At 41.2% G+C, this 25,854-nt stretch overlaps 1 protein-coding gene across 1 annotated transcript; it reads left to right on the top strand.

The window, feature by feature from the left end:
• LOC134910926 (nicotinamide N-methyltransferase-like) lies at window positions 1-22,373 on the top strand. The gene is made up of 4 exons (XM_063919315.1): window positions 1-148; window positions 358-582; window positions 8,106-8,313; window positions 21,592-22,373. Exons 1-4 carry the CDS (start codon window positions 1-3, stop codon window positions 22,019-22,021), a joined length of 1,011 nt encoding a protein of 336 aa, XP_063775385.1. The 3' UTR covers window positions 22,022-22,373.
• The last annotated feature ends 3,481 nt before the right edge of the window (window positions 22,374-25,854 follow it).

The raw sequence follows: 25,854 nt of genomic DNA, 5'->3' as shown, positions 1-25,854 counted from the left end.
ATGGCTTCTAGCGCCCTTAAACATTATCATGATAAAGATTTTGAAGCCAAAGAATTTGTTGAAACTCACTTTTCTCATGGAGAAATTGGAATAATAGAGGATAGCATGGGCCAACCTGTGAAAATATTACATGAATTGTTTTCTTCAGGTGAGTATATAATTGTAAAAGTGCATAAAGCTCACATTTTCCTTAGGAACTTTGGCTGAATTTCAGGTCTATGGATAATTTTTAAAGTAAATAATAAAACATTATCAAACAATTTTAAAAAATAAATATGGATAACCATCAGCACACATCATGTGGTTGATACAGTTATTAGTATCATTAAATTTTAATATTTGTTAAGTAATCACAAGATTCAAGCCTTACCTGCTATTGCTATAAAAAGGAAATTATAGAAACAGATCTCAGCAGAGGTTTCAAAATACTGACAATGGCTTCTAGCTCCCTTAAGCATTATCATGATAAAGATTTTAAAGCCAAAGAATTTGTTGAAACTCACTTTTCTCATGGAGAAATTGGAATAATAGAGGATAGCATGGTCCAACCTGTGAAAATATTACATGAATTGTTTTCTTCAGGTGAGTATATAATTGTAAAAGTGCATAAAGCTCACATTTTCCTTAGGAACTTTGGCTGAATTTGGGGTCTATGGATAATTTTTAAAGTAAATAATAAAACATTATCAAACAATTTTTGCAGAAATGATGATATAAGAAATCAATTGTAAACTTTGAATGTAACTACCACACATTACATACACAAGCTGTTCTACCTGTTGTTCGCACGGAAATTTCTAATTTTCACATTTGTGAATATAAATTAGTGTTAAAAATCTGGTAAATCTATAGAGATGTAAATTTAAGGCGTCTTTATGTAAGTAAATATTAATTAATGGGTCTTGGCGTTACCCGAGGAGCACCCGTAGCAGAGACGGTAAAAAGTGGCTGGACCATTTACGTAGCTTATGAAATTCTACACGCTAGAGGTTTAATCCAAATTTTATTACGATTTTCCGTTTGGGCATTCATGCAGCCCAAGCCACACATCGGTAATGATGTAATTACGTCCACACCCTTTTCATCCCCTCTGGGGAGGTTAATTAAAACTCTAGTTACGTCGTTTTCCTATTTCTCACCTGTAGAATACTTACTGAATGTTAAATTTCAGATTCCTAACGTATTGGCAAGTAAGAGATTTAGTGATGAGTCAGTCAGTCAGTCAGTGAGTAAGGGCTTTTGAATTTATAGATATATAGATACATATATACATATGTACATAACATAAACAGTCCTGAAATTATAAACTACAAATTACTCTTTTCTTAAATATTTGAGACTGACTGTTCAGGAAAAACAACTGAGTAGAAAATATTTCAACACTTTTAATTATGTATGAAGCATGTACAATGGTCTGAAATCCCAGGACAGAAAGTTTTGTAGTATTGATACAATGTATATAATAAATGTGATGTATGATCACATGGGCAGCAAAGGATGACTTTAGAACAGAATAGGATCACTTAAACATATATACTTTTCTCTAACGTCCTAGTGGATGCTGGGGACTCCGTAAGGACCATGGGGAATAGACGGGCTCCGCAGGAGACATGGGCACTTTAAGAAAGAATTTAGATTCTGGTGTGCTCTGGCTCCTCCCTCTATGTCCCTCCTCCAGACCTCAGTTTGAATCTGTGCCTGGACGAGCTGGGTGCTGTTCAGTGTGCTCTCCTGAGCTTGCTGTAAGAAAGTATTTTGTTAGGTTTTTTATTTTCAGGGAGCTCTGCTGGCAACAGACTCCCTGCATCGTGGGACTGAGGGGAGAGAAGCAGCCCTACTCTCTGAAGATAGGTCCTGCTTCTTAGGCTACTGGACACCATTAGCTCCAGAGGGATCGTACACAGGATCTCACCCTCGTCGTCCGATCCCAGAGCCGCGCCGCCGTCCCCCTCGCAGAGCCGGAAGACAGAAGCCGGGTGAGCATAAGAAGCAAGAAGACTTCGAAAACAGCGGCAGAAGACTCCAGTCTTCACTGAGGTAGCGCACAGCACTGCAGCTGTGCGCCATTGCTCCCACACACACCTCACATACTCCGGTCACTGTAGAGGGTGCAGGGCTCAGGGGGGGGGGGGGGCGCCCTGGGCAGCAATTGGGACCTCTTTGGCAAAAGTACACATATATACAGTTGGGCACTGTATATATGTATGAGCCCCCGCCAAGAAAATGTATATTTAAGCGGGACAGAAGCCCGCCGTCGAGGGGGCGGGGCTTCTTCCTCAGCGCCAGCGCCATGTTTTTCTCCACAGCACCGCTGAGAGGAAGCTCCCCAGCCTCTCCCCTGCAGATACACGGTAGAAGAGGGTAAAAAGAGAGGGGGGCACATAATTAGGCGCAAAAATCATTATAAACAGCAGCTACTGGGTTAACATTAAGTTACTGTGTTATTCCTGGGTTAATAGCGCTGGGGTGTGTGCTGGCATACTCTCTCTCTGTCTCTCCAAAGGGCCTTGTGGGGGAATTGTCTTCAGATGAGCAATCCCTGAGTGTGTGGTGTGTCGGTATGTGTGTGTCGACATGTCTGAGGTAAAAGGCTCCCCTAAGGAGGAGATGGAGCAAATGTGTGTGTGAGGGGTGTCTCCGTCGACAACGCCGACATCTGTTTGGATATGTGTAATTACGCGCTAAGGTGAATTTATTGCACAAAAGTTTAGAGAACAGACAATGAATCTACACAGGTCTGTCCCTATGTCGCAGAGACCTTCAGAGTCTCGCAATGCTCACTATCCAAAATAATAGACACTGATATCGACACGGAGTCTGACTCCAGTGTCGACTACGATAATGCAAAGTTACAGCCAAAATGGCAGGAAAGTATTCAATATATGATTATTGTAATAAAGGATGATTTGTATATCACTGATGACTCATCTGTCCCTGACACAAGGGTACACATGTTTAAGGGGAAGAAAGCTGAGGTAAATTTCCCTCCTCTCATGAAGAAAAAGAGCGGGAATCTCCAGACATGAAGCTGCAGCTTCCCACAAAGAATTCTCAAGGAGTATCCTTCCCCTACTAGGGCCAGGATACGATGGGAATCTTCCCCTAGGGTGTCACGTTTGCCCAAAAGGTATCCCTGACTTTACAGCTATCCTCAGGGATCCTGCAGATAGCGTGCACATTCTGGTACACTACTCAGACCGGCGATTGTGTCGGCATGGGTTTATAGCGCTGTAGAAGTGTGGACAGGTACCTTATCAGCAGAGATTGAGACCCTAGTATGTATATATATATATATATATATATATATATAGATATATAGATATATATATTAAAGATACTGTCTTAAGATATATATATAAAACAGGCCCAAAAAGGCATTAGTCTACTGGGTTCTAGAGTCAACGCTATGTCGATTTCTGCTTGACGTGTCCTGTAGATATGCAATGGACAGGTGATGCCGACTTAAGAGGCATATGGAAGGCTGAGGATTGTGTGGAGAAGGGATCTCGGACCTGATCTCCACAGCTATGGCTGGTAATTCTGATCTTTTGCCTTATATTCCTGCACAGCCTAGGAAAGCACGACATTATCAAATGCAGCCTTTCGATCACAAAGAAACAAGAAAGTCCGAGGTACGTCCTTTCTTGCCAGAGGCAGGGGCAGAGGAAAGAAGCTGCACAACACAGCTAGTTCCCAGGAACAGAAGTCCTCCCCGGCCTCTACAAAATCCACCGCATGTCGCTGGGGCTCCACAGGCGGAGCTAGGCCCGGTGGGGGCACGTCTTCGTAATTTCAGCTACAAGTGGGTTCACTCCCTGTTGGATCCCTGGGCAATATTGTGTCTCAGGGATACAAGCTGGACTTTGAGGAGATGCCCCCTCACCGACGGCCCTGCCGGCTTCCCCCACGAGAGGGAAATAGTATTAACTGCAATTCACAAATTGTATCTTCAACAGGTGGTGGTCAAGGTTCCCCTCCTTCAACAAGGAGGGGGCTATTATTCGACCATGTTGTAGTCCCGAAACTGGACGATTCGGTCAGACCCATATTGAATTTAAAATCCCTGAACATATACCTGAAAGAGTTCAAGTTCAAAATGGAATCGCTAAGAGCGGTCATAGCAAGCCTGAAAGGGGGAGATTTTATGGTGTCTCTGGACATAAAGGATGCATACCTTCATGTCCCCATTTATCCACCTCATCGGGCGTACCTCAGATTTGCGGTACAGGATTGTCATTACCAATTTCAGACGTTGCTGCTTGGTCTCTCCACGGCCCCAAGAATCTTCACCAAGGTAATGGCGGAAATGATGGTGCTCCTGCGGAAGCAAGGTGTCACAATTATCCCGTACTGGGACGATCTCCTCATAAAAGCGAGATCAAGAGAGCAGTTGCTGAACAGAGTATCACTTTCTCTGGAAGTGTAACGACAACACGGCTGGATTCTAAATATTCCAAAGTCGCAGTTGGTTCCTATGGCTCATCTGCCTTTCCTAGGCATGATTCTAGACAAAGGGTTTATCTCCCGATAGAGAGAGCTCAGGAGCTCATGACACTGGTCAGGAACCTATTAAAACCAAAACAGGTGTCAGTGCATCACTGCACTCGAGTCCTTGGAAGGATGGTGGCATCATACGAGGCCATTCCCTTCGGCAGGTTCCATGCGAGGACCTTTCAATGGGACTTGCTGGACAAGTGGTCCGGATCACATCTTCAGATGCATCGGTTAATCACCCTATCCCCCAGGGCCAGGGTGTCTCTCCTGTGGTGGCTGCAGAGTGCTCATCTTCTTGAGGGACGCAGATTCGGCATTCAGGACTGGATCCTGGTGACCACGGATGCAAGTCTCCGAGGGTGGGGAGCAGTCACACAGGGAAAAAAGTTCCAAGCTCTGTGGGTAAGTCAGGAGACTTGCCTTCACATCAACATTCTGGAACTAAGGGCCATATACAACGCCCTACGTCAAGCGGAGACCCTGCTTCGCGACCAACCGGTTCTGATTTAGTCAGAAGCCACCAGAATTCTTCGCTGGGTGGAGAATCACGTAAGCACACTGTCAGCAGTATTAATCCCGGGAGTGGGCAACTGGGAAGCAGACTTCCTTAGCAGGCACGACCTCCACCCGGGAGAGTGGGGACTTCATCAAGAAGCCTTCACGCAGATTGCAAGTTGGTGGGGACTGCCACAGGTGGATATGATGGCATCCCGCCTCAACAAAAAGCTACAAGGTATTGCGCTAGGTCATGAGACCCTCAGGCGATAGCTGTAGACGCACTGGTGACACCGTGGGTGTTCCAGTCGGTCTATTTAATTCCTCCTCTTCCTCTCATACCCAAGGTGCTGAGGATAATAAGAAAAAGAGGAGTGAGAACAATCCTCATTGTTCCAGATTGGCCACGAAGGACCTGGTATCCAGATATGCAAGAAATGCTCACAGAGGACCCGTGGCCTCTTCCTCTAAGTCAGGACCTGTTGCAACAGGGGCCCTGTCTGTTCCAAGACTTACCGCGGCTGCGTTAGACGGCATGGCGGTTGAACGCCGGATCCTAGCAGAAAAGGGCATTCCGGACGAGGTCATTCCTACGCGGATAAAGGCTAGGAAGGACGTGACAGCTAAACATTATCACCGTATATGGCGAAAATATGTTTCTTGGTGTGAGGCCAGGAATGCTCCTACAGAGGAATTCCAGCTGGGCCGTTTACTTCACTTCCTACAGTCAGGAGTGAATTGGGGCCTAAAATTGGGTTCCATTAAGGTCCAGATTTCGGCCCTATCCATCTTCTTTCGAAAAGAGTTGGCTTCTCTACCAGAAGTTAAGACGTTTGTAAGGGAGTGCTGCATATTCAGCCTCCTTTTGTGCCTCCAGTGGCACCTTGGGATCTTAACGTGGTGTTAAGTTTCCTGATATCACACTGGTTTGAACCACTTAAAATGGTAGAGTTAAAATATCTCACGTGGAAAGTGGTCATGCTATTAGCCTTGGCTTCGGCTAGGCGTGTGTCAGAATTAGCGGTTTTGTCACATAAAAGCTTCTATCTGGTTTTCCATATGGATAGAGCAGAATTGCGGACCCATCCACAATTTCTGTCAAAAGTGGTGTCATCTTTTCATATGAACCAACCTATTGTGGTGCCTGTGGCTACTCGTGACTTGGAGCATTCCGAGTTACTGGATGTGGTCAGGGCTTTGAAGGTTTATGTAGCCAGAATGGCTAGAGTCAGGAAAACGGGGTCACTGTTTCTCCTGTATGCATCCAACAAGCTGGGTGCTCCTGCTTCAAAGCAAACTATCGCTCGCTGGATCTGTAACACGATTCAGCAGGCTCATTCTGCGGCTGGATTGCCGCTGCCAAAATCAGTTAAGGCCCATTCCACTAGGAAGGTGGGCTCTTCTTGGGCGGCTGCCCGAGGGGTCTCGGCATTACAGCTGTGCCGAGCGGCTACTTGGTCAGGTTCAAACACTTTTGCAAAGTTCTACAAGTTTGATACCCTGGCTGAGGAGGACCTATTGTTTGCTCAATCGGTGCTGCAGAGTCATCCGCACTCTCCCGCCCGTTTGGGAGCTTTGGTATAATCCCCATGGTCCTTACGGAGTCCCCAGCATCCACTAGGACGTTAGAGAAAATAAGATTTTACTTTCCGGTAAATCTATTTCTCGTAGTCCGTAGTGGATGCTGGGCGCCCGTCCCAAGTGCGGACTTCTTCTGCAATGCTTGTATATAGTTATTACTGCAATAAGGGCTATGTTATTGTTGCATCAGGGTTGAACTGATGCTCTGTTGTTGTTCATACTGTTGACTGGGTAAGTTTATCACAAGTTATACGGTGTGATTGGTGTGGCTGGTATGAGTCTTGCCCTGGATATCCAAAATCCTTTCCTTGTACTGTCAGCTCTTCCGGGCACAGTTTCTCTAACTGAGGTCTATAGGAGGGACATAGAGGGAGGAGCCAGAGCACACCAGAATCTAAATTCTTTCTTAAAGTGCCCATGACTCTTGCGGAGCCCGTCTATTCCCCATTGTCCTTACGGAGTCCCCAGCATCCACTACGGACTACGAGAAATAGATTTACCGGAAAGTAAAATCTTATTTTAAATAGCATTTTCATTACGGGCAGGAACAATAAGACGCATTTATAACTTTAGTACTGGTGTATTGCCAATTCAGGGCTAAGTCATTGACCATGAAAAATAACCCTTGCTTATATTATCTTTATACAGATGTGTCCACTTACATCTAGCCTCCCTGCACATTAAACAGTCCTTTTAGTCATTCCATGCCGTGTGGCTTTTCCTTTAAATGTGTTTTATTCACAAAATTATGTGAATAGCACACATAAACAGCTTATGCTGATTAAAATTATATGCTGCATTCCTATATTCTGTGTGTGTGAGAGTGGCTGTATCTGCATATGAAATGGTACATTTTAGTGTTACAAAGCGAATAAGAAGCATTTTTGGCAAAAAATATGCCCAACGCTAATGGAGTTGCACAGGACCTGTCAGCTCACTTACACCAGTATCACCCGCTACATGGTGTATTGAGGCAAGATGTATGAGGACACTTCTGCAGAAAACTACCAACATAGAGCTACATCATTATGACAAGAAGTTTGTACTAATGGTGTGTACACACGGTGAGATATTTTCTTTCGATTTTGACTATATAGTCAAAATCGTAAGAAAAGTTAGTGCAGATCGCAAGGTGAAAGTCACCTTGCGATCCCAATGCAATGCCGATGTGCGCTCCCGCGCAGTCGGCATCGCAAGCCTGGATAGACTGTGCAGGCAAGTCAATTTTGACTATCTCATAGAAAAGCTAGTCAAGATCGCACATAGTCAGTATCGCAAGCAGAATCATTATGTGCTTGTGATGCCAACCTAGCCCCTGTCGCATAGTGAGAATTGGGGTTAGCCCGAATCTCACCGTGTGTATACACCTTCAACCCCTGAATGTACAGCAAGTGTAACCATTAAGGCTATGTGTACAAGGTTTCACATGACTTTTGATTTGTCTTTAAAAACTGCTTAATCACAGCACTGCCAAATGTGAGTACATGCAGATGCTGTTTCATTTAAAAATGTACTGTTATGTCTGTTTGCTACAGGACAAGTGAAAGGAGAAATATTGCTTGATGTTAGTGCTGGGGCTATACTCTACCAGCTCTTATCAGCCAGCAATGTTTTCAAGGAGATTTATGTGATGGATTTCACAGATGCCAATATCAAACACTTCAAGCAATGGCTGGAGAAGGGTGAAGATGCCACTGACTGGTCTTTTGCTTCCAAACGAGTTTGTGAACTTCAAGGCAATAGGTATAAAAGCTAATGTTCATGTATGTGTAATCACAGTTATACAGATGGACACTCATTGAGTGTGGCTGCATTGCAGGCGAGGGTGAGCGGCGTGCCTAGTTGCGCCTGCACCTAAGCCCGCCGCCGAGCGTACACAGGCACTCCTATTCAAAGTGAGTGGGGCGCGTGCGCATCTATGCCGCACGCGTGTGCTATTTGCGCCCGGTGGGGCGCACCTAGTTGCCGATGGAGCCACGATTAGTGTGGTTCCATCTGTATATAATTTGGGTGAGAGGACCCATTTAGCATATAGATGGGTCTCAGAAGAGAAGATACATAAAAAAAACACTTTATACACAAATAAATAGACACTTTTAGTAAGAATAACTTGACTACAGGTTACTGGTCTGTTTAAAGATACTTGATTTTGCATTTTGTGGATAGAACTTGCAAGCAATGCTATACTGTAGAAACAACAGATTTGTTCAGTTTAGCCCACATTCATTCATTCAATCTATCTATCTATCTATCTATCTATCTATCTATCTATCTATCTATCTATCTATCTATCTATCTATCTATCACCACTATATTGTCCAACTCTACACAGAGCACATTTGTCTTTCAACTAAGTCTGTTTATTTAAATCAGCAGGCATTTAATAAACTATTATGTTTTGGGGCTGCAGCAGGAAGCCAGAGCACCCAGAGGGGACTCACACAAGAAAAGGAAAGACATACAAACCCCACACATAAAGTACTCTGGTTCTGAATTGAACTCATGATCTCAGTGCTGTGAGGCAACAATAGTAACTACTGTGTCACTATGCTCCTTGATTTAGGATTCAAATAATTGTCCTAAGCACATGTACCATTTGAAACAGTAAGAAATGTGAACTCTCCCCTTTGGGGCACTGGATCCTGTAACTACCTATTACTAGGTGTCAGATGTCAGTGATGCATATGAAAGTATAATAACATGCAATTTAATATAAGAACATATGATATATCATATAAATATATAAATAAGAACATGAAGTAAAATCACATGGATGGCAGGAAGGTAATCATACCAATGAGGTTGGCGGGAGCTGCAGGTGTTGGATTAAGCATAGTACCCCAGGAAATACCCTGCTTATGGCTCCTGTGATTGAATTCCTGTTGACCGTCTACGTGCCCTCAGCATTCAAAGGTGTCCATCCAATGGTAAAAAATCACAGCAGGGCAAATCCAATGCGTTTCGTGACTATTCTGTCCCTTTTTCAAGGCTGAATGCCCCCTGTGCTGCTGTCCTGTGCCTTTATGATGGTAAGTGTCCAATCAAATGTAGCCGCAGCATTCAAAGGTGTCCATCCAATGGTAAAAAAATCACAGCAGGGCAAAATCCAACTCGTTTCGGGACTATTCTGTACCTTTTTCAAGGCTGAATGCCCCCTGTGCTGCTGTCCTGTGCCTTTATGATGGTAAGTGTCCAATCAAATGTAGCCGCAGCATTCAAAGGTGTCCATCCAATGGTAAAAAATCACAGCAGGGCAAATCCAACGCGTTTCGGGACTATTCTGTACCTTTTTCAAGGCTGATTGCCCCCTGTGCTGCTGTCCTGTGCCTTTATGATGGTAAGTGTCCAATCAAATGTAGCCGCGTGGGTGAAGCCGCTCACTTCCGGTCTGGCTTAACCGGATCCGGAAGTGACTTCAGTTCCACTTGTGTTTCACGCTTTGTTTGCGTTCCATTCACCAAAAGTGGTAGGTGCAGCGCAATATGTTCAGCATGATCCCTGGATACCAGAGTAGAGTTCCAGATAATGATGAAATAATTGGAATAATGGATCCTTCGGAAAAGTAGAGAAAGATAACAATGAATTAATGATACTATTTTAAAAGAATGTGATATGTATGTATAAATAAATAAATATAGATAATATGCCACATAATGGAAAGTATGAATAAATATGGAGGGATTATTTACAAGAACCATCTAATCTCAAAATCCTGATTGAGGCCATTAGATACGAGAGTTTTTATGTTAAAGATAGTTTTCATTTCCACTTTTGCCAGAAATTTTTCTAAATTCCTATTTTTCCAGGAGGCTTTTACATTGATTAGTCCCACAAATTTTTTAATTGCACTTGTCGAGCATTGATGTTCCTGTCTAAAATGCTCGGAAAGATGGTGTGTGGTAAGACCTTTGTGGATGTTACATAGGTGCTCCCTACTACGCGTTTTCAGGGACCTTGACTTTCTACCGACGTAAGATTTGCCACAGGTACATGATATCAAGTATACAACATTTGTAGTGTGACAAGTGATAAAGTTATGAATTTTAAAAGTAATACCATTGACGACTACTTCAGTGTATTTAGATTTATTTGTTTGTACTTGTATACACCCTTGGCACATCCCACAGAAGCCTTCTGCTCTGATGGGGTTAGTACTTTTGGTGGGCAAAACACTGCGGACTAGGCGATTTTTTAGATTAGGAGCTTTGCGATATATAAATTGAGGTTTTTCAGGAATAATGTTCTTTAGTGTCATGTCCCCTTGTAAAATGTGACAGTGTTTTCGGATAATTTTTTCAAAGTGTTTATGATCAGTATCATATGAGGAAAGTAAGGCCCAATTGGTATCCTTTTTAGAGATGTAATTGACACTTTGTTGACCAATAATAAGATGGTCTCTTTCAATAGACATAGTTTCCTGTATTGCTTTTTTAACTGTTTCTTGTTTATATCCTTTTTTCAAAAATGATTTTTTCAAAAGTTGTATTTGGTCATCGCACACAGTGGTTTCACTGCAATTCCTTTTAATTCGTATGACTTGACTTTTTGGGATCCCCTTCAGCCAATTTTTGTGGTGCTCACTGTCAATTGGTATATGGTTATGTATGTCCATTTGGAATATATTTTGGTTTGAAATGTTTCATTTTTAATATAAATGGTCAAATTGAGAAAATCAACTTCCACCCTGCTGGTGGAGAACGTCAATTGTATATTGATGGTGTTATCATTTAAAGTCGAACAAAAACGATTGAGTTCTTCTCTTTCCCCTCTTCATATGAAGATGATGTCATCTATGTAACGTCCCCAGTCTCTCAATTGTGTGCCCCAAGTTATGCCTGTGAAGATGGTCTTGTGCTCCCAGAACGCCATGAACAGGTTGGCATAACTTGGGGCAAAATGGGTGCCCATGGCAGTCCCCTTTCACAATAGATAATACTCTCCATTGAAAAAGAAAAAGTCGTTGGATAATATGAATTGAATGGACTCTGTGACAAATTTCTTCCTTTCTCCACTCAACTTGGTTTGTTCTAGAAACCATTCTATAGCCTCAAGTCCATCCTTGTGGTCCATTATTGTATACAATGAAGATACATCAGCTGTAACTAAATGGATGTTAGGGTCCCATTCAAATCCTTGTATCTTCTTAATAGCATGTCTAGTGTCTTTTAAGAATGATGGTGTTTTGATGAACAAAGGTTGAAGTAAGTGGTCTATCAATTCTGAGACTACCTGTTCCAGTTATAATAGGTCGGCCTGGTGGATTTGTGAGACTTTTATGTGCTTTGGGTAGGACATATATGGTGGGTGTCACAGAGTCCTCTATATTAAAATAGTCAAATTCACTTTCGGTGATTCCTCCAGTCACCAGATGTTCATTAAGATGTTTCACGAAATTGTTTTTGATACGTGATGATGGATCGCTTTTACGTTTTTAATAGGTTTCTGTATTGGCTAGTTGTCTCAAAATCTCTGCGATGTAATCCTCTGTATTCAAAATCGCTATTCCACCCCCTTTATCGCATGGGTTTATGATTATTGATTTATCTTTGCTGAGATCCGTGAGGGATTGGCGTTCATTTTTTATGAGATTGAACTTGGGTTTGTGCTTCTTATTTTCACATTTTCTGAACTCTTCTGTAGTTAATTTCTGAAAAGTGTCAATGAAGCTTCCTTTGATATGGACTGGATAGAATTGCGATTTCTTTTTGAAACATGTGATATCATTATAGATAGAAGTTGATTCCCCTAAATTGGAAGGATTATCTCTGACAGACTGATTGGTTTCAGGGAATGAGTTCTTTATTTCAAAAAACTCTCTTAATGTACGGTAATTTTTCGGGTGAATTTTTGAAGAGCCACAAATTTATCAAAGGCATCTGAGGCAGTTGACGGAGCATATTTGAGCCCCTTCTTGAGTACTCTCTCCTCCGTCTCCGATAGTGATCTTCATCTTAAATTAAAGATGATTCTTCTCTCCATATCTTCCACACATCTTTCTCTGTAATCTCTTCTCAAGATCTGAGTGTCCTTGGGTGGTATTGAACGCCAACGATTGATGGTCCATTCCTTCTCACGGGATATGGATCTCCTTCTTCTTGAGACACTTCTTTGATCCCTATTATGAGGAAGATGGTTTCTTGATCTTCTTCTCTCTCTATCTCTCTTTCTTTCTTGGGGAGCGTTCAGATATGTATTCGTAGGTGTTGGTGGTTCTATGGTAACCTCTATTAGGGTGATTTCTTGATGGGAATCTTTTCCTATATGGTTCTGTGTGGGTAAATGGAGTGCAAATTTCATCTCTCACCATCATTCTTCTTGTATAGTTGTCGTATTTCTCTTCTTGGATATAGATTTCTCCTTTTCCACATGGCTCCTTCAGGTCGATGTCTGTAGGTTTCTTCCCTCCACTTATACTTGGTAGTCTTTTTGGATATGGAATTTCTCTCTTTCCTTCCTTTATTGCATCTTTCATTCCTCTCTTCTGTCTCTTGAAGTGATGTGCCGTCATTGGGTAGGGCATCTGTCTGCGGTGGTCGTAGCTGTTTCGGTTTGGTAATTCCAAACCTATAAAAGTTGCAGTCCTTTTGTAATTTTTTCTGCTTTTTCTTGATTAATTCTTTGGTGTTCTGTTCCATTTTAAGGGATAAGTCTTTTTCTAGTTCCTGAATTCTTGGGAGTTTGGTGAAGGGTTCTATTATTGTTTGAAATGATTCAATCATTTCTTTAGTTTCTTTAAATTTTTGCTTCTTTCTTTGATTATTAAGTCGATGAGAGCAAAGGAATATGTGTCAAGTATAGTAATCCATTCTTTGGTGAAATTTTCTGATGCATCTGTGAAGGAGGGATTCTTTTCTATTCTCAAACCTTTTGGGATCAATTGCTCTGTTTTATATTTTTCCAAGGTGGCTATTTCCCACCATAGCCTATTTTCTTTCAGTAACCAATCGTTGATCCTATGCATTACTGTTTCAAGATTTTCATTGTTCGTAACAAATTCGTCTTTGGAAAAGTTGACATCAAATGCTTCTTTTAAGTTTTCCTCTCTTCTGCTGATATGTTGCAGCATACTGCAGCCAAACTACACCCCAAATAGGGTAAAGCTCAAAGTGAATGGAGGGGGTGGTGGGTGTAGATATGGCGCTGTATTGGATATGGAGCAAGCCCAAGGGAGGGTATGGGGGTCCCCTAATGAACTCCTTCAAGAATAAACAGTAAGAAGTGTGAACTCTCCCCTTTGGGTTCTGGATCCTGTAACTACCTATTACTAGGTGTCAGACGTCAGTGATGCATATGAAAGTATAATAAAATGCAATTTAATATAAGAACATGTGATATATAACATAAATATATAAATAAGAACATGAAGTAAAATCACATGGATGGCAGGAAGGTAATCATACCAATGTGCTTGGTGGGAGCCTTGTCTACATCTAAGAGGCAGTGCTGCTGTCACTGTGTCCATCTAAGGGACTGTGCTGTTGTCACTGTGTCTATCTATGGAGCTTTGCTGTCACTGTGTCCATCTATGGGGCTGTATTTACTGTCACTGTGTCCATCTAAAGCAGGGGTTCTCAACCGCGGTCCTCAAGTACCCCCAACAGTTCATGTTTTCCAGGTCTCCTCACAGGATTGCAAGTAAAATAATTTGCTCCACCTATGGGTCTTTTAAAATGTGTCAGTGAGTAATGACTACACCTGTGCACCAGCTAGGTGACCTGGAAAACATGAATTGTTGGGGGTACTTGAGAACCGAGGTTGAGAACCACTGATCTAAGGGACTGTTCTGTCACTACAGTGTGTTCACCTAAGTGTCTGTGCTGTGCTGTGTCTATCCACAAACTGTGCCCAGTTCCCTTAGTCTAATTCCATCACAGTGGTGTTGCACTGACTCCACAGGCCCCACCCACAGTGTTCACAGTATGACTTCATATATGTCAGTAAAAAAAGTACAATAATAATGGATGTATATGTTTGTACAGTGCACTGCACCCCAGTATGCTATATTTCCCCAGTGCACATGCAGAAAAGTGCTCTCACTCTACATAGTGTGAGCCAAGCTGCCAGTAAAACAAAAAAGAAGATATTGTTGTGTAATAGGGTGGGTCGAAATATAACAACATTTTGAGTTTGATATTCCAATAGTGTGGAAATGTTTGACACTTACCTTCAGGTCATATCAAAAAATGTAATTGTATAGGCATTGACTTACCTGATTTAGACTACAAAAAACTCAGCCAAGACCAGCAATGCCTGTTTGAAGTGTATCAACTCAGGATATTGCCCTCTTGACCTTTCCAAGTGCGATCCTGGATACGATTTCTCACTCCAGATGGCTAACAACAGCAAACAGGATCATCAGATTTTACATAAGTGCAATCACAGCAAATAGTCTTTAGTTTGTCTGTATTAATGTTATTTTGTTCCAGGTACTGAAGAATGCTATAGGCGATGTCAGATGCAGAGTTTCCCAAAGGTGCTACATAACATATATACTGGCTATCAGGTTCTTTGACAAGAGTTATATGCTCCTCCTCCTCCAATTTCATGAGCTAAAATTCTTGGAAATAGTGCCAGTCAATCAAGAGCACATGCTGCAATATGGCATTTCCTGGAAAATTGCAATATATTTAGCTTTTTTTTTTTTTTTGGTGGTTGGGGGGGGGGGGGGGGGGCACAGACCCGTCTTAAATGACTACCCCAAATATTTGTATCTAACTGAAGCATTTTCTCCAAAAAACAACTTAATTGCCAAAATATGTGCTGCAAAACCGTGCCTTCACCCGATTAAAAAATATTCAAATTTTTATAAAATTTTCAAAACTTTAAGAGCTTGCTGGGAATAGCCAAAATTATCTGACAAGTTGAAATTTTGCACACAAGTTAATGTTATGGACCCACAACTTGTTTGCACTATTGAAGCTTCGACTTGCAATTTTTTTATCCACGCTATTGTATAATTTGTACTGTTCTGCACACTGCACCCCAGTATGCTGCACACCAGTACACTATGTACCCCAGTGCACGTGCAAAAAAGTGGTCCGACTCCACAGAGTGTGAGCTGAACTGCCAGGTAAAAAATACACATATATATTATTGTATAAATTGTACTGTTCTGCACACTGCACCCCAGTACGCTGTACCCCAGTTAGCATACAGAAAAGCAGTATGACTTCACACAGTGTGAGCTGGCAGTTAAAAAATGGATGATTAGTTTAGAGAATAGCAATAGCAGCATGCAAATATATTGTCATCAATGCCATCTAAAGCTGATGCTCAAGGGTGTAGTGAGTTAAAAAAAATCAGGGCATCTGAAATAAAAAATATGTAATATTTTAAAGGGGTAAAGATAAAAACTAAAACACCTCTATTAAAGGGAAAGTTTTGTGCAGAAAACCCCCCATAAAACTGTCAGCATACCATTCACCACAAGCAGTGGCAAAGAAAGGCTCAGGCCTTGTCCTTTATTTATGATTTGTGGTTCTGAAACTGTTAGTGAGGTATCTTCTGCATCTCATAATGATGTAAGACCTTTTCCCTCAGAGTCTAGAAGAGGTGTAAACAAAAAATGAAAACCCAAATTCCTGAGGAGAGTCTATGTGTGTCCTCGAGGGTTATGTGTGAGCCTGAGCTTCAGAGAAGCTGTCTTCCACAATATCTGATCCCCCTGTAAATGTTGGCACAGAAGTATAGCTGATGACATAATAGCTGATTACATAGAAATTGAGTATGCCACCATGGAAGTGCCAAAAAATGAGAGGAATACTTGTGTTGCTGATGCCGGCACACATGAGGATTTTGAGGATGAGGATGTTGTTTGTGTAAGTCAGGCACCAATGGAAGCAGCTCTTGTCCATTATAAGAATAAATCCTTTGTCATGTCTGGACATTGGACCAAAAAATCCACTTCTTACTGTATGTGTGGAATTATTTTTACCCAAATATTGGCAACAATTGACAAGCCATCTGTAGCATTTGTAGGGGGGGGAGAGAAATGGGAGACACACTCACACACTCACACTCAAACACACTCCCACCTCATAGATGGAGGCCGGGTCCCGCCGCGGTATTGGGAACGGGGTGCTGAGCGGTGCAGCGCGGCGGGGGACGAAGACAGAGAGAGAGCGTCCTGACGCACGTACAGGAAGGAGGGGGCGTGGTCAGAGCAGAGGTCGCCCGTCAGGACGCTCCTCTCTCTCCTCGTACCCTGCCGCGCTGCACCGCTCTCCACCCTGTTCCCAATACCGCGCCGGGACCCCTCCATCCCGGTGCCGGTATATGTAGGGGGGGCGTTCGCCCTAATCGCCCCCCCGCTAAATCCACCACTGGGTTTTACATTATCCCAGCACAGTAGAGAATACTTTCTACCTTGTGCAAGGTTCTCAAATTCTTCAAAGTAGCAACCTGTAAAGTGAATTAAGACGCTGCTAGCTTTAGTCACGTGATTCTCCTAACTAGGTTTTTGGAAAATCAGCTGGAGAAATTGAAGGAGGAGATGAAACAAAGTGATTTCTGCAAAGTGTGTCATATTTGTAGATTAAATCCTTTCTTCCCTTTGCCAGGATACAGGGATTACAATATCTTCAAATCAGGTCACTACATTTTGGCAACTGTGCTTGATCCTAGGTTTAGGTCATATGTTGTGTATTTCTTTCCAACAGACCCCAGATCTTAACAGATGCAAAGAGCTCCTGGTGAGCAAGTTGATAGCTCAAGTGGTACACAACACAACATCTCCTCATTCAGTTTCTCTTGCAGCTGGCAGTAAAAAAACCTCAGCTTTCCCAAAAGATGCAATGGTCATACCGAGGAGTCAACACATTTTTAATTCTGGTTAGGTCTAAAAGGTCTAAAAGAATTGCCTAAAATTATTGACCCTTCTACTTTACCTCCATCTGATACAGTCACCATCATTAGGGTGGTGGAGGATTATTTTCACGACACCCTACAAAAAGAGTCCCTTTGATAACAGGAAAGCAAAAAAGGGAATTTGGAGGCCCTTGTACAAAGTAAAAAAAAAAGAATTGAAAGCACTGTCCCAATATTATCAGGGTTTTTATTCAAAAGCAACTAATATCAAGAACAAATAGCACAATTTGTTATAAAATCACATACATTCAATAATACCAACTCCATATAAAACTCTCCTTTAAGAATTACATATGCAGCACATGGACGTAGTAGCTCAGCAAATAGCTGAACTGGAGCAATTTCTTTAATGTTAGTTGTTCCTTCTTCTTTTAGACACAACTGCATGTAATGTAATGGACAAGATACAATGTTATTCTGGTAAACTAATTGTATCCACTTAGCACAGTTCTAGGTTAAGCATGCAGATTGATATTGTAAATGCTTCCACAGTTCACACTACTTACTGCATATAGCAGTCTCTGCCTTAGTGGTAAGTATTTTTATATAGTCACAGTTTAATACCCAGATAGGTTGCGTGCACCAATTAACAGAGCTAGTTCAAGCTTACCGATCAAGTCTCGCCTGTTCTGGTATTCCCTTTAATCTGGCTGTGTACAGGGGCTTTGGTGGGCATCCCCATCATATTCTCTCTGCTGGAATGCACCTTTCTTCCCAGCTCGGGCTGTGCTCGGCGGCTATGACTGGCGGCTGCGTTGGACATTCCCATACCATGATCTTTAGCTGGCAGATGCCAGTTCTAATCAATCTTACATTATAAATCCATATCACTTCCAGACAAACTATATTCCTTCATAATATCCCTAATTCTTAGGGTCTTAGATCACTTATTAAAATATCGAAACAGAGACAGAATAGTTATTATTTACAATATTAATTTCTATTGTATTCAAGGTATCCTGAGTAGGCTTAATCATATTCCTATATTATATTTTTTATATATAAAGAAAACAGGATAACTATAATATATTTATTTATTACCCATCCATTTCAACACTCATTGAGTACCGTGTTGTTCTACTAAGTGGATATGCCATGACCCTCATGGACCTGTGGTGTCATGACACATCCACTGAATGGACCTCTCAAAGGGGGACCACTAGGAGACTACAATATAAAGGAGACTAAACAGACAAGGTAGAAACCCATAGCTATTATCTATCACTATATATTATTCAATTCAATGGTATCATTCAGGCCACATTGTGCTAGAGTTCCTAGCCTAAAGATCCAAAATGCCTCCTTTTTGCACAGGTGCCGATATCTGTCTCCTCCCTGGACAGTCACCTTAACCTGTTCAATAGCTCTTACTTTCAGATCTCTCGTCAAACCTTTTTCACAATTTGAGATGTTTCTCGACGAGCTATGAGTTTTTAGGTTTTTCAAAATACCCCTCCTATGTTCCAAAAATTGGATGTTCAAACTACGGATTGTGCGACGCAAATATTGGATTCCACATCCACATGATAAGACATATATCATGTAGGAAGACTAACAATTAAAAAAAATTCTCTTTTGGGTATGAACTCTTATCTGTGTATGAGATGATCATATTACACCTGTGACTAGCATGTATACAGGTAAGACATCCATTCCATCCACACATATAAAAACCTTTTGGTTTTGGAGACAGCCAAGTCAATGTTATTTTTTGATCAATAGAATCCCGTTTTACTCTTTTGTAAAATACTGGGAGCTAGTTTCTGTTTTAGATTCTTAGACTTCCTAAATGTCACCCTCCTTTTGTCCTCCAGTAGGGGAGCTAGCATTTTATCGTGTTTCAATAATGACATATTTCTCTCAACAATCTGTTTAATTTGATATGCTGCTGAATTGTACTGGGTTACAAAGGATAATGAATCATCACTCTCAGTACCTTTTGTCTTTCTATCTGAGGTTAGTTTATCCTTTAGAAGTGCTGATCTTTCCATTTTCTCTACATCTTGGAGTGCTTTTTGCAAAAGTTCATCAGGATAACCCTGTTCCACAAAGGACTTATACATTACAGTTGATTGATTTTTTAAACTATCCTGTCCAGAACAGTTCCTTTTCAAATAAAGAAACTGTCCTTTTGGGATGTTCTCTTTCCATTTTTTTATGGTGACAACTCTGAAAGTTGAGGTATTTATTACAATCCACACTTTTTACATATGTTGATGTGCATATCTTATTCTCTACTATGTTCAATGTTACATTTGGATAATTTATGGCAGTATCACTAAAGGTGCTTATGAATTTTAAACCAAAATTATTTAGATTAAGGTGCTCAATGAATTTGGTGTTAGACTTAAAATCCCCATCCCAAACAAAAAACAGGTCATCTATATGGGTGGTCTTCTGTTTGCCGGCGGTCGGGCTCCCGGCGCTCAGTATACCGGCGCCGGGAGCCCGACAGCCGGCATACCGACACTTATTTTCCCTCGTGGGGGTCCACGACCTCCATAGAGGGAGAATAAAATAGTGTGGCGCGCGTAGCGCGCCACCGTGCCCGTAGCGTGGCGAGCGCAGCGAGCCCGCAAGGGGCTCATTTGCGCTCGCCAAGCTGTCGGTAAGCCGGCGGTCGGGCTCCCGGCGCCGGGATGCTGGTCGCCGGGAGCCCGACCGCCGGCCAGTCGTAGTGAACCCATCTATATATCTGCCATAGAGATCCAGGTTTGCTCCAAAGTCGCTGCTACAAATGAAGCGCTCTTCAAGCAACCCCATATACAGATTTGCAAAACTCAGGGTGAACCTGGTTCCCATGGCAGTCCCATGTGTCTGTAAAAAAAGTGTGTATCAAATAAAAAATAATTGTGCATGAGTATGAAATGAATTGCTGCCAGAACAAATTCACATGATAAATCTGATTGTGTTACATCCTGCTTCAAATAATAATCAACTGCAGATAATCCTGTGGAGTGCAGGATATTTGTATATAATGCCTCAACATCGCTTGTGAGGAGTTTATATGCACTCCTCCACTCCACAGATGACAAGTTTTATAAGAAACTCCTTGCTAATCCCACAATGGATACACACTGATGAGGATGGTAATGATGATGACATCATGCCACTGCAGAACTGATAGCATAGCTGCCTTGAGTGCAATGGTAGCTTGCTTTGTGGGGGCCCAAACAAACCAAGCACTTCACCCACATAAGTGGCAGTCCCTGTTGCTGAAGTGCTTGGTTTGTTAAACTCTGCATGTCCTTTTAGTATCCACCATAGAAGAATTCCATCTTGCACCACTTTTCATTTCTGACAACAGCTGTTTGGCAATGTTTCTTATATGTTCTAGAAACTGCCGTGTGTTTGTGCCGCTACTCTTTCACTTAGTAACCAGCCAGCTCTCTGCAGCATTTGACCTATAGTGGATAAAAACAATATTTTGAGCTGTAAGTAGGTGAATCTAGTCTGAAAATGAGTGAAAACTAATGCTATTGAGGTTAATAATACTCTAGTAACAAGTAAGACCCAAATTGTGTGATTTTTGCTTTTTTTTGTCACATTTTGGAAAATATCCAAAACCAGTCACAGCTGAAATCCAAAACCTTATCCACAGCTTAAACCAGCAAAAATTGTCCGGCGCACGTCTCTAATGCTTAGTAAAAAAAATAATGCTCTTAAAATTGTTGGTATGAAGGACTTCTCACCTAACTGAGGTAGTTTGTCGGAATGTTAAACATTTCTAATGCAAACATCTGATATTAGGGGAAATACAGTAAAAAGTCCTAACAACCAAATTTCATTCAGCTACTGTAGATGCTACTAAAATGCCAGGGAATTGTTTTTTTTTTAAATAATGCTTGGGAAAATCAAATATGTTACCAAATGGGCTGATCATCAGCACTGGGATATGGATAGGAACGTACGCAATGACCCTTTGTGGTGCACTAAATCAGCTTGCACCATAGAACATCTCACCTATTTTAATAATTATCAATTTACAAATAAATAAACAGGATAAATAATTGAGAATATGTAATGTCAAAGTGTTTTAGCAAATTCTTAATCTAATTATTAACCATCTCTACATACTTTAGCAAGTTCATCATTATGAAGTCTATGATATTTGCTTACTGTAGATAATATTAATTGCCTCTTTTTTAATTTCAGAGATGGATGGCAGGAACAGGAAGAGAAAGTGAGAAGAGCGATTAAAAATGTTATGAAATGGGATATCTTTGAAAATAGTTGTATAGATCCCCAACTTGTACCCATGGCTGACTGTGTTATCAGTCTCTTGATATTGAATATAATTAGTAAAACTAAGGAAGATTTCCAGAAGAACGTGAAAAGTTTCACATCACGGCTTAAGATCGGTGGACATCTGCTGCTCTTTACTGTGCTGGATATGACCTACTATAGAGTGGGGCAGCACAAGCATTTTATCCTTACAGTGGATGAAGCTTTTGTACGAGAGGCAGTGATTAATACTGGGTTTGTCATTGAGAAGGCAGATTTATGGTGTAATAGAGTTGAGTCTTATTTTGCTGATTATAAGCATAAGTTTTTCATCCTTGCTCGCAAGGAAAGAGAGGTTTAAAGTGGAAAATGGGAAGATTTAAATTTCCACTGACCCATATACAGTATCTGTTGATGTTTCTGCGTTGAAATCTAAACTATTTTAATGTTACAGCTACACCCAGTTGCCTTTTGTATAAATGATCTCTGCTGGAGAGCCAAAGAAGATATACAGTACACTCATGTACCAGAAAACTGAGATAGGCGCTTCCATTCACAGTACATACCCCACACCCAGCATTAAATGGTATCTTCCCTAGTAGTGCTTTGAGTATGACAAGAAGTGGTCATATTCCGATTTAATGTTGTTGTGGCTTTCTCTGCCTCTGGGGCTAAATCATAACTGAAATTAAAGTTGATTTAATATGATTGAACTATTTTGGATTATATGTTTATTTATTTCCCAGCAGACCCTCCTTCAGAAATAAAAAATATCTGTTATTATTATAATTAAAATTTACAACATTGTGTTCTATAGAAAAGATATACATTTTGGATCTTCCATAGATATCCTTGTGTGTGAAAAAGTCATACATGAACCTTATTTGGGTGGTTTCTGTGTTTGTATTACACTAGTGATCCATTGCAGAGCTGACTCAAGTTCTACTAGCAACCTGTGCAAGGTTTATTAAAGTACCCCCTCTCATTTCATAGTAATGCCCCATAGTAGTGCCCTCGTTCATAATATGTACCCACAGTATTGCTACAGTTAATAATATGCATCCACAGTAATGCCCCACTTAATAATATTCCCCAACAGTTGTGTCCTAGTTAATGATATGTCCATACAGTAGTGTGAATTAATATTCCTACACAGTAGTGCCACTGTAAATGAAATTACCCCACATTAGTGCCCCAGTTAATAATATAATCCAACAGCAGTGCCAGTTAATGATATGCCCCCACAAAAGTACCTTACTGAATAATATGCCTCCACACTAGTGCCCCAGTTAATATGCCCCAATGAATATGTCCCCATATTGTAATGCACCATATGCCCCCATTCTTGCAGTGCCCCATACTTTATGTCCCTAGACTATAGTGCCATATATGCTATTGCCACCACAGTAGAATGTTGGTTATCGAAAACAGGTACAATAATCTTCATGAGTCCCCATGCAAGGCAAAATCAAAATAACAGACATACCAGTTTTGCTGGTATTATTTTATCTCCAATGGAGTACATCCAAAGAGCAGACTAGCAGCAGAGGCAGGATTATGATGCTGCAGATTCTAAATCAACCCCATGATTAGTGAAATTCTGTAGAGTAGCTCTGCATCATGTGACCATAGGCATGTGCAAGAACCAGCAGAAGAGTTGCCACAATATGAACTCCAACAATACCGAAGACAAGCCATCATATACCGCCTCTGGCCCTGGAGTTCAGAGTACCCTCTATGGTGTAATGGCCTTATGCGGCGGCACTGGTTGAATAAGCTTTGAGCAGGCCCTCTGCACAACAAAAATTTTATTGATCTTAGGCGAGATTTTAAAGTAAATTTTTAACTTTTAGCCGTCATACACAATCCCACTAATTAATGAACACCTATATACGTGCATGGTAGACAAATAGGCACATTTATTCAATAAATATGCTCTTAGTATTTGCTCTGTATCAGATATACAGATACTGTATATAAATGCACACTTGTGTAACAGGCATGTATGTACATTAATCTCTGAGTGTGCACTACCTAAGAACTCCATTACATCTGAGTCACTTGCTTTTTCTCTGACAGAACCAGACTGATAGGAGGTATTAATAGAAGTTTATTGTGTGACTAGAACCAACACTCTCTTTCATTGATCTACTCTATTTAAATTGCATCCAAGCCATGAAAGGTCTTTTTTTTTTTCAAATTCTGCAGGGATTTGGAATTTACTCATTTATCAATAATGAGATGTGGGGCCATGAGCTCCTACAATAGCCTGCCTGGGAGTCTAAAAAGTAAACTGATGGCTTATTTTATCAATCTATTTCTAGCTACCACCCTGGCCGGGCTACTGTACATGTGCAATTAGTATTTACTAAAGAGGGATCCGATTGTTTTGCAATATTAAGAAGATGGTCTGGATTAAGGGAGGGGTGACAGGGCAGTCACCCCATGGTCCCCACAGACAGGGGGCCGCCCCACAGGGTAATCTGTACCTGCAATTGGGTGGGTTACTGCTTACTTAGGCTGCATATAGTGCAGCGCAGAGGGGCTTCTGAGTCCCCTCTTCAGCGGCACACGATACATCATGTCCATGCCACTGATGAAGGGACTCAGGATTGCTTTATGCTCTGTATGCAGTCTAAGCAGCAGCAGTCCATCCCAGTTGTAGCTGGAAAAAAGCAAAGGAGGAGGTGAATATCCAGGTAGGGGAGGTAGCATGTCTAGGATGCATTGTGGCCATATTGGGGGGTTGGGGGCCAGTGTGAGAATCATATTGGAGGGGGCCTTTACAAGCCTTAATCTGGCCCTGTTAAGATGGCATTAGCTAGTGAAGCAAGTAAGCAAAGCTTTACAGAACTTGGTAAATGGGGCTCTTTCTCTGCAGGCAATATACTGCAGACCACAATGGGAACTACTTTAGCATGGATTAAGAGCAGTGATGTGCGATTAGGTCAATAGCTGGTGAGGCACTGCTAGTATCAGAGACTGATTTGCACGCACATATATGATTTGGTGGGGAGTTTTGACTATAAAACCGATTATAATAATACAAAGATAATGATTTATGTTGTAAATCTCTTATTTGTATTTTATAATAATTTTTATACTTAAAATTCTGTAGTGTACTGGAGGATGACAGGTCTACCTACTAAATATTCGGCAACCCAAAGAAAATAGTCAGTTTCAGAAGACTGACTGCATATTTTAGCATGATAAATTGGCATCTGGGCAACAAGTAAAAACTATGAAAATTCTATACTAAAGCTAGAGTTTATTTTATTGTAACATGATTCTGCTGCAGATGTAACACCCTGGGGGTTGGCGGATATGTCTAAGTGGTTAAGAGAGGTATCCAAGGTGTTGACTAGCTATGTGACAGACCTTTTCCCTGAAATGTTCTTCAACATACTTTGTTTTGTAGTACCTTGCTCAGAGAGGTAGGATAGATTGTTGAGTGACTCAGCAATTCCAACCGGATATCTTTTTATTGAGCCGCAATGAACTCTGGATTGAGGGTGATGATTGGTTAATTGGCAAAAAATATGAAATAGTCACAAGACAAATAGGGCAATAAAAGAAGGTAAAGAGATGACAATTGACCACAGTTCACATCACTTTTGATCATTTAAAAATGCAAAAGACTATCAATTGGCTCACAGATATTAGCATATTACAATCACAAGCTATAATGTGATGAAAAGATTACTGAAAAACACACTTTTATAATAACAGTTGCTACATTCCTTGCTTCCCCTAACCAAGTAGTAAAAATCTTCATGGCAAATAACGTTGGAGCTCTTTTTAAATCCTGTGATACCACAGTGTTGCAATCCATGGAATGGCCCACATGTACACAAGTAATCCTAGGTTGCAAGAATGTCACTGTATCTCAGTCTTATTCCAAAAAAGATGTAGCCAGTGAAGGGATTGTAGTGTCTCTTGATAAATGTAGCTTGCTTATTCTTATTTATTACCAGTTATTTATATAGTGCACACATATTCCGCAGCACTTTACTGACACTATTTTGGCCATTCACATCAGTCCCTGTCCCAATGGAACTTACAGTATATATTCCCTAGCGTACACACACACACACACACACACACACACACACACACACACACACACACACACACACAAACATACTTACACGCTAGGGAAATTTTGTTGGGATCAAATTAACCTACCAGTATATT

This window comes from Pseudophryne corroboree, chromosome 4 (genome assembly GCF_028390025.1).
Source record: "Pseudophryne corroboree isolate aPseCor3 chromosome 4, aPseCor3.hap2, whole genome shotgun sequence".
NCBI classification, from domain to species: domain Eukaryota; kingdom Metazoa; phylum Chordata; class Amphibia; order Anura; family Myobatrachidae; genus Pseudophryne; species Pseudophryne corroboree.
Note: the sequence above shows the minus strand (reverse complement) of the source record. Positions and strands in the feature narration are given on the sequence as shown.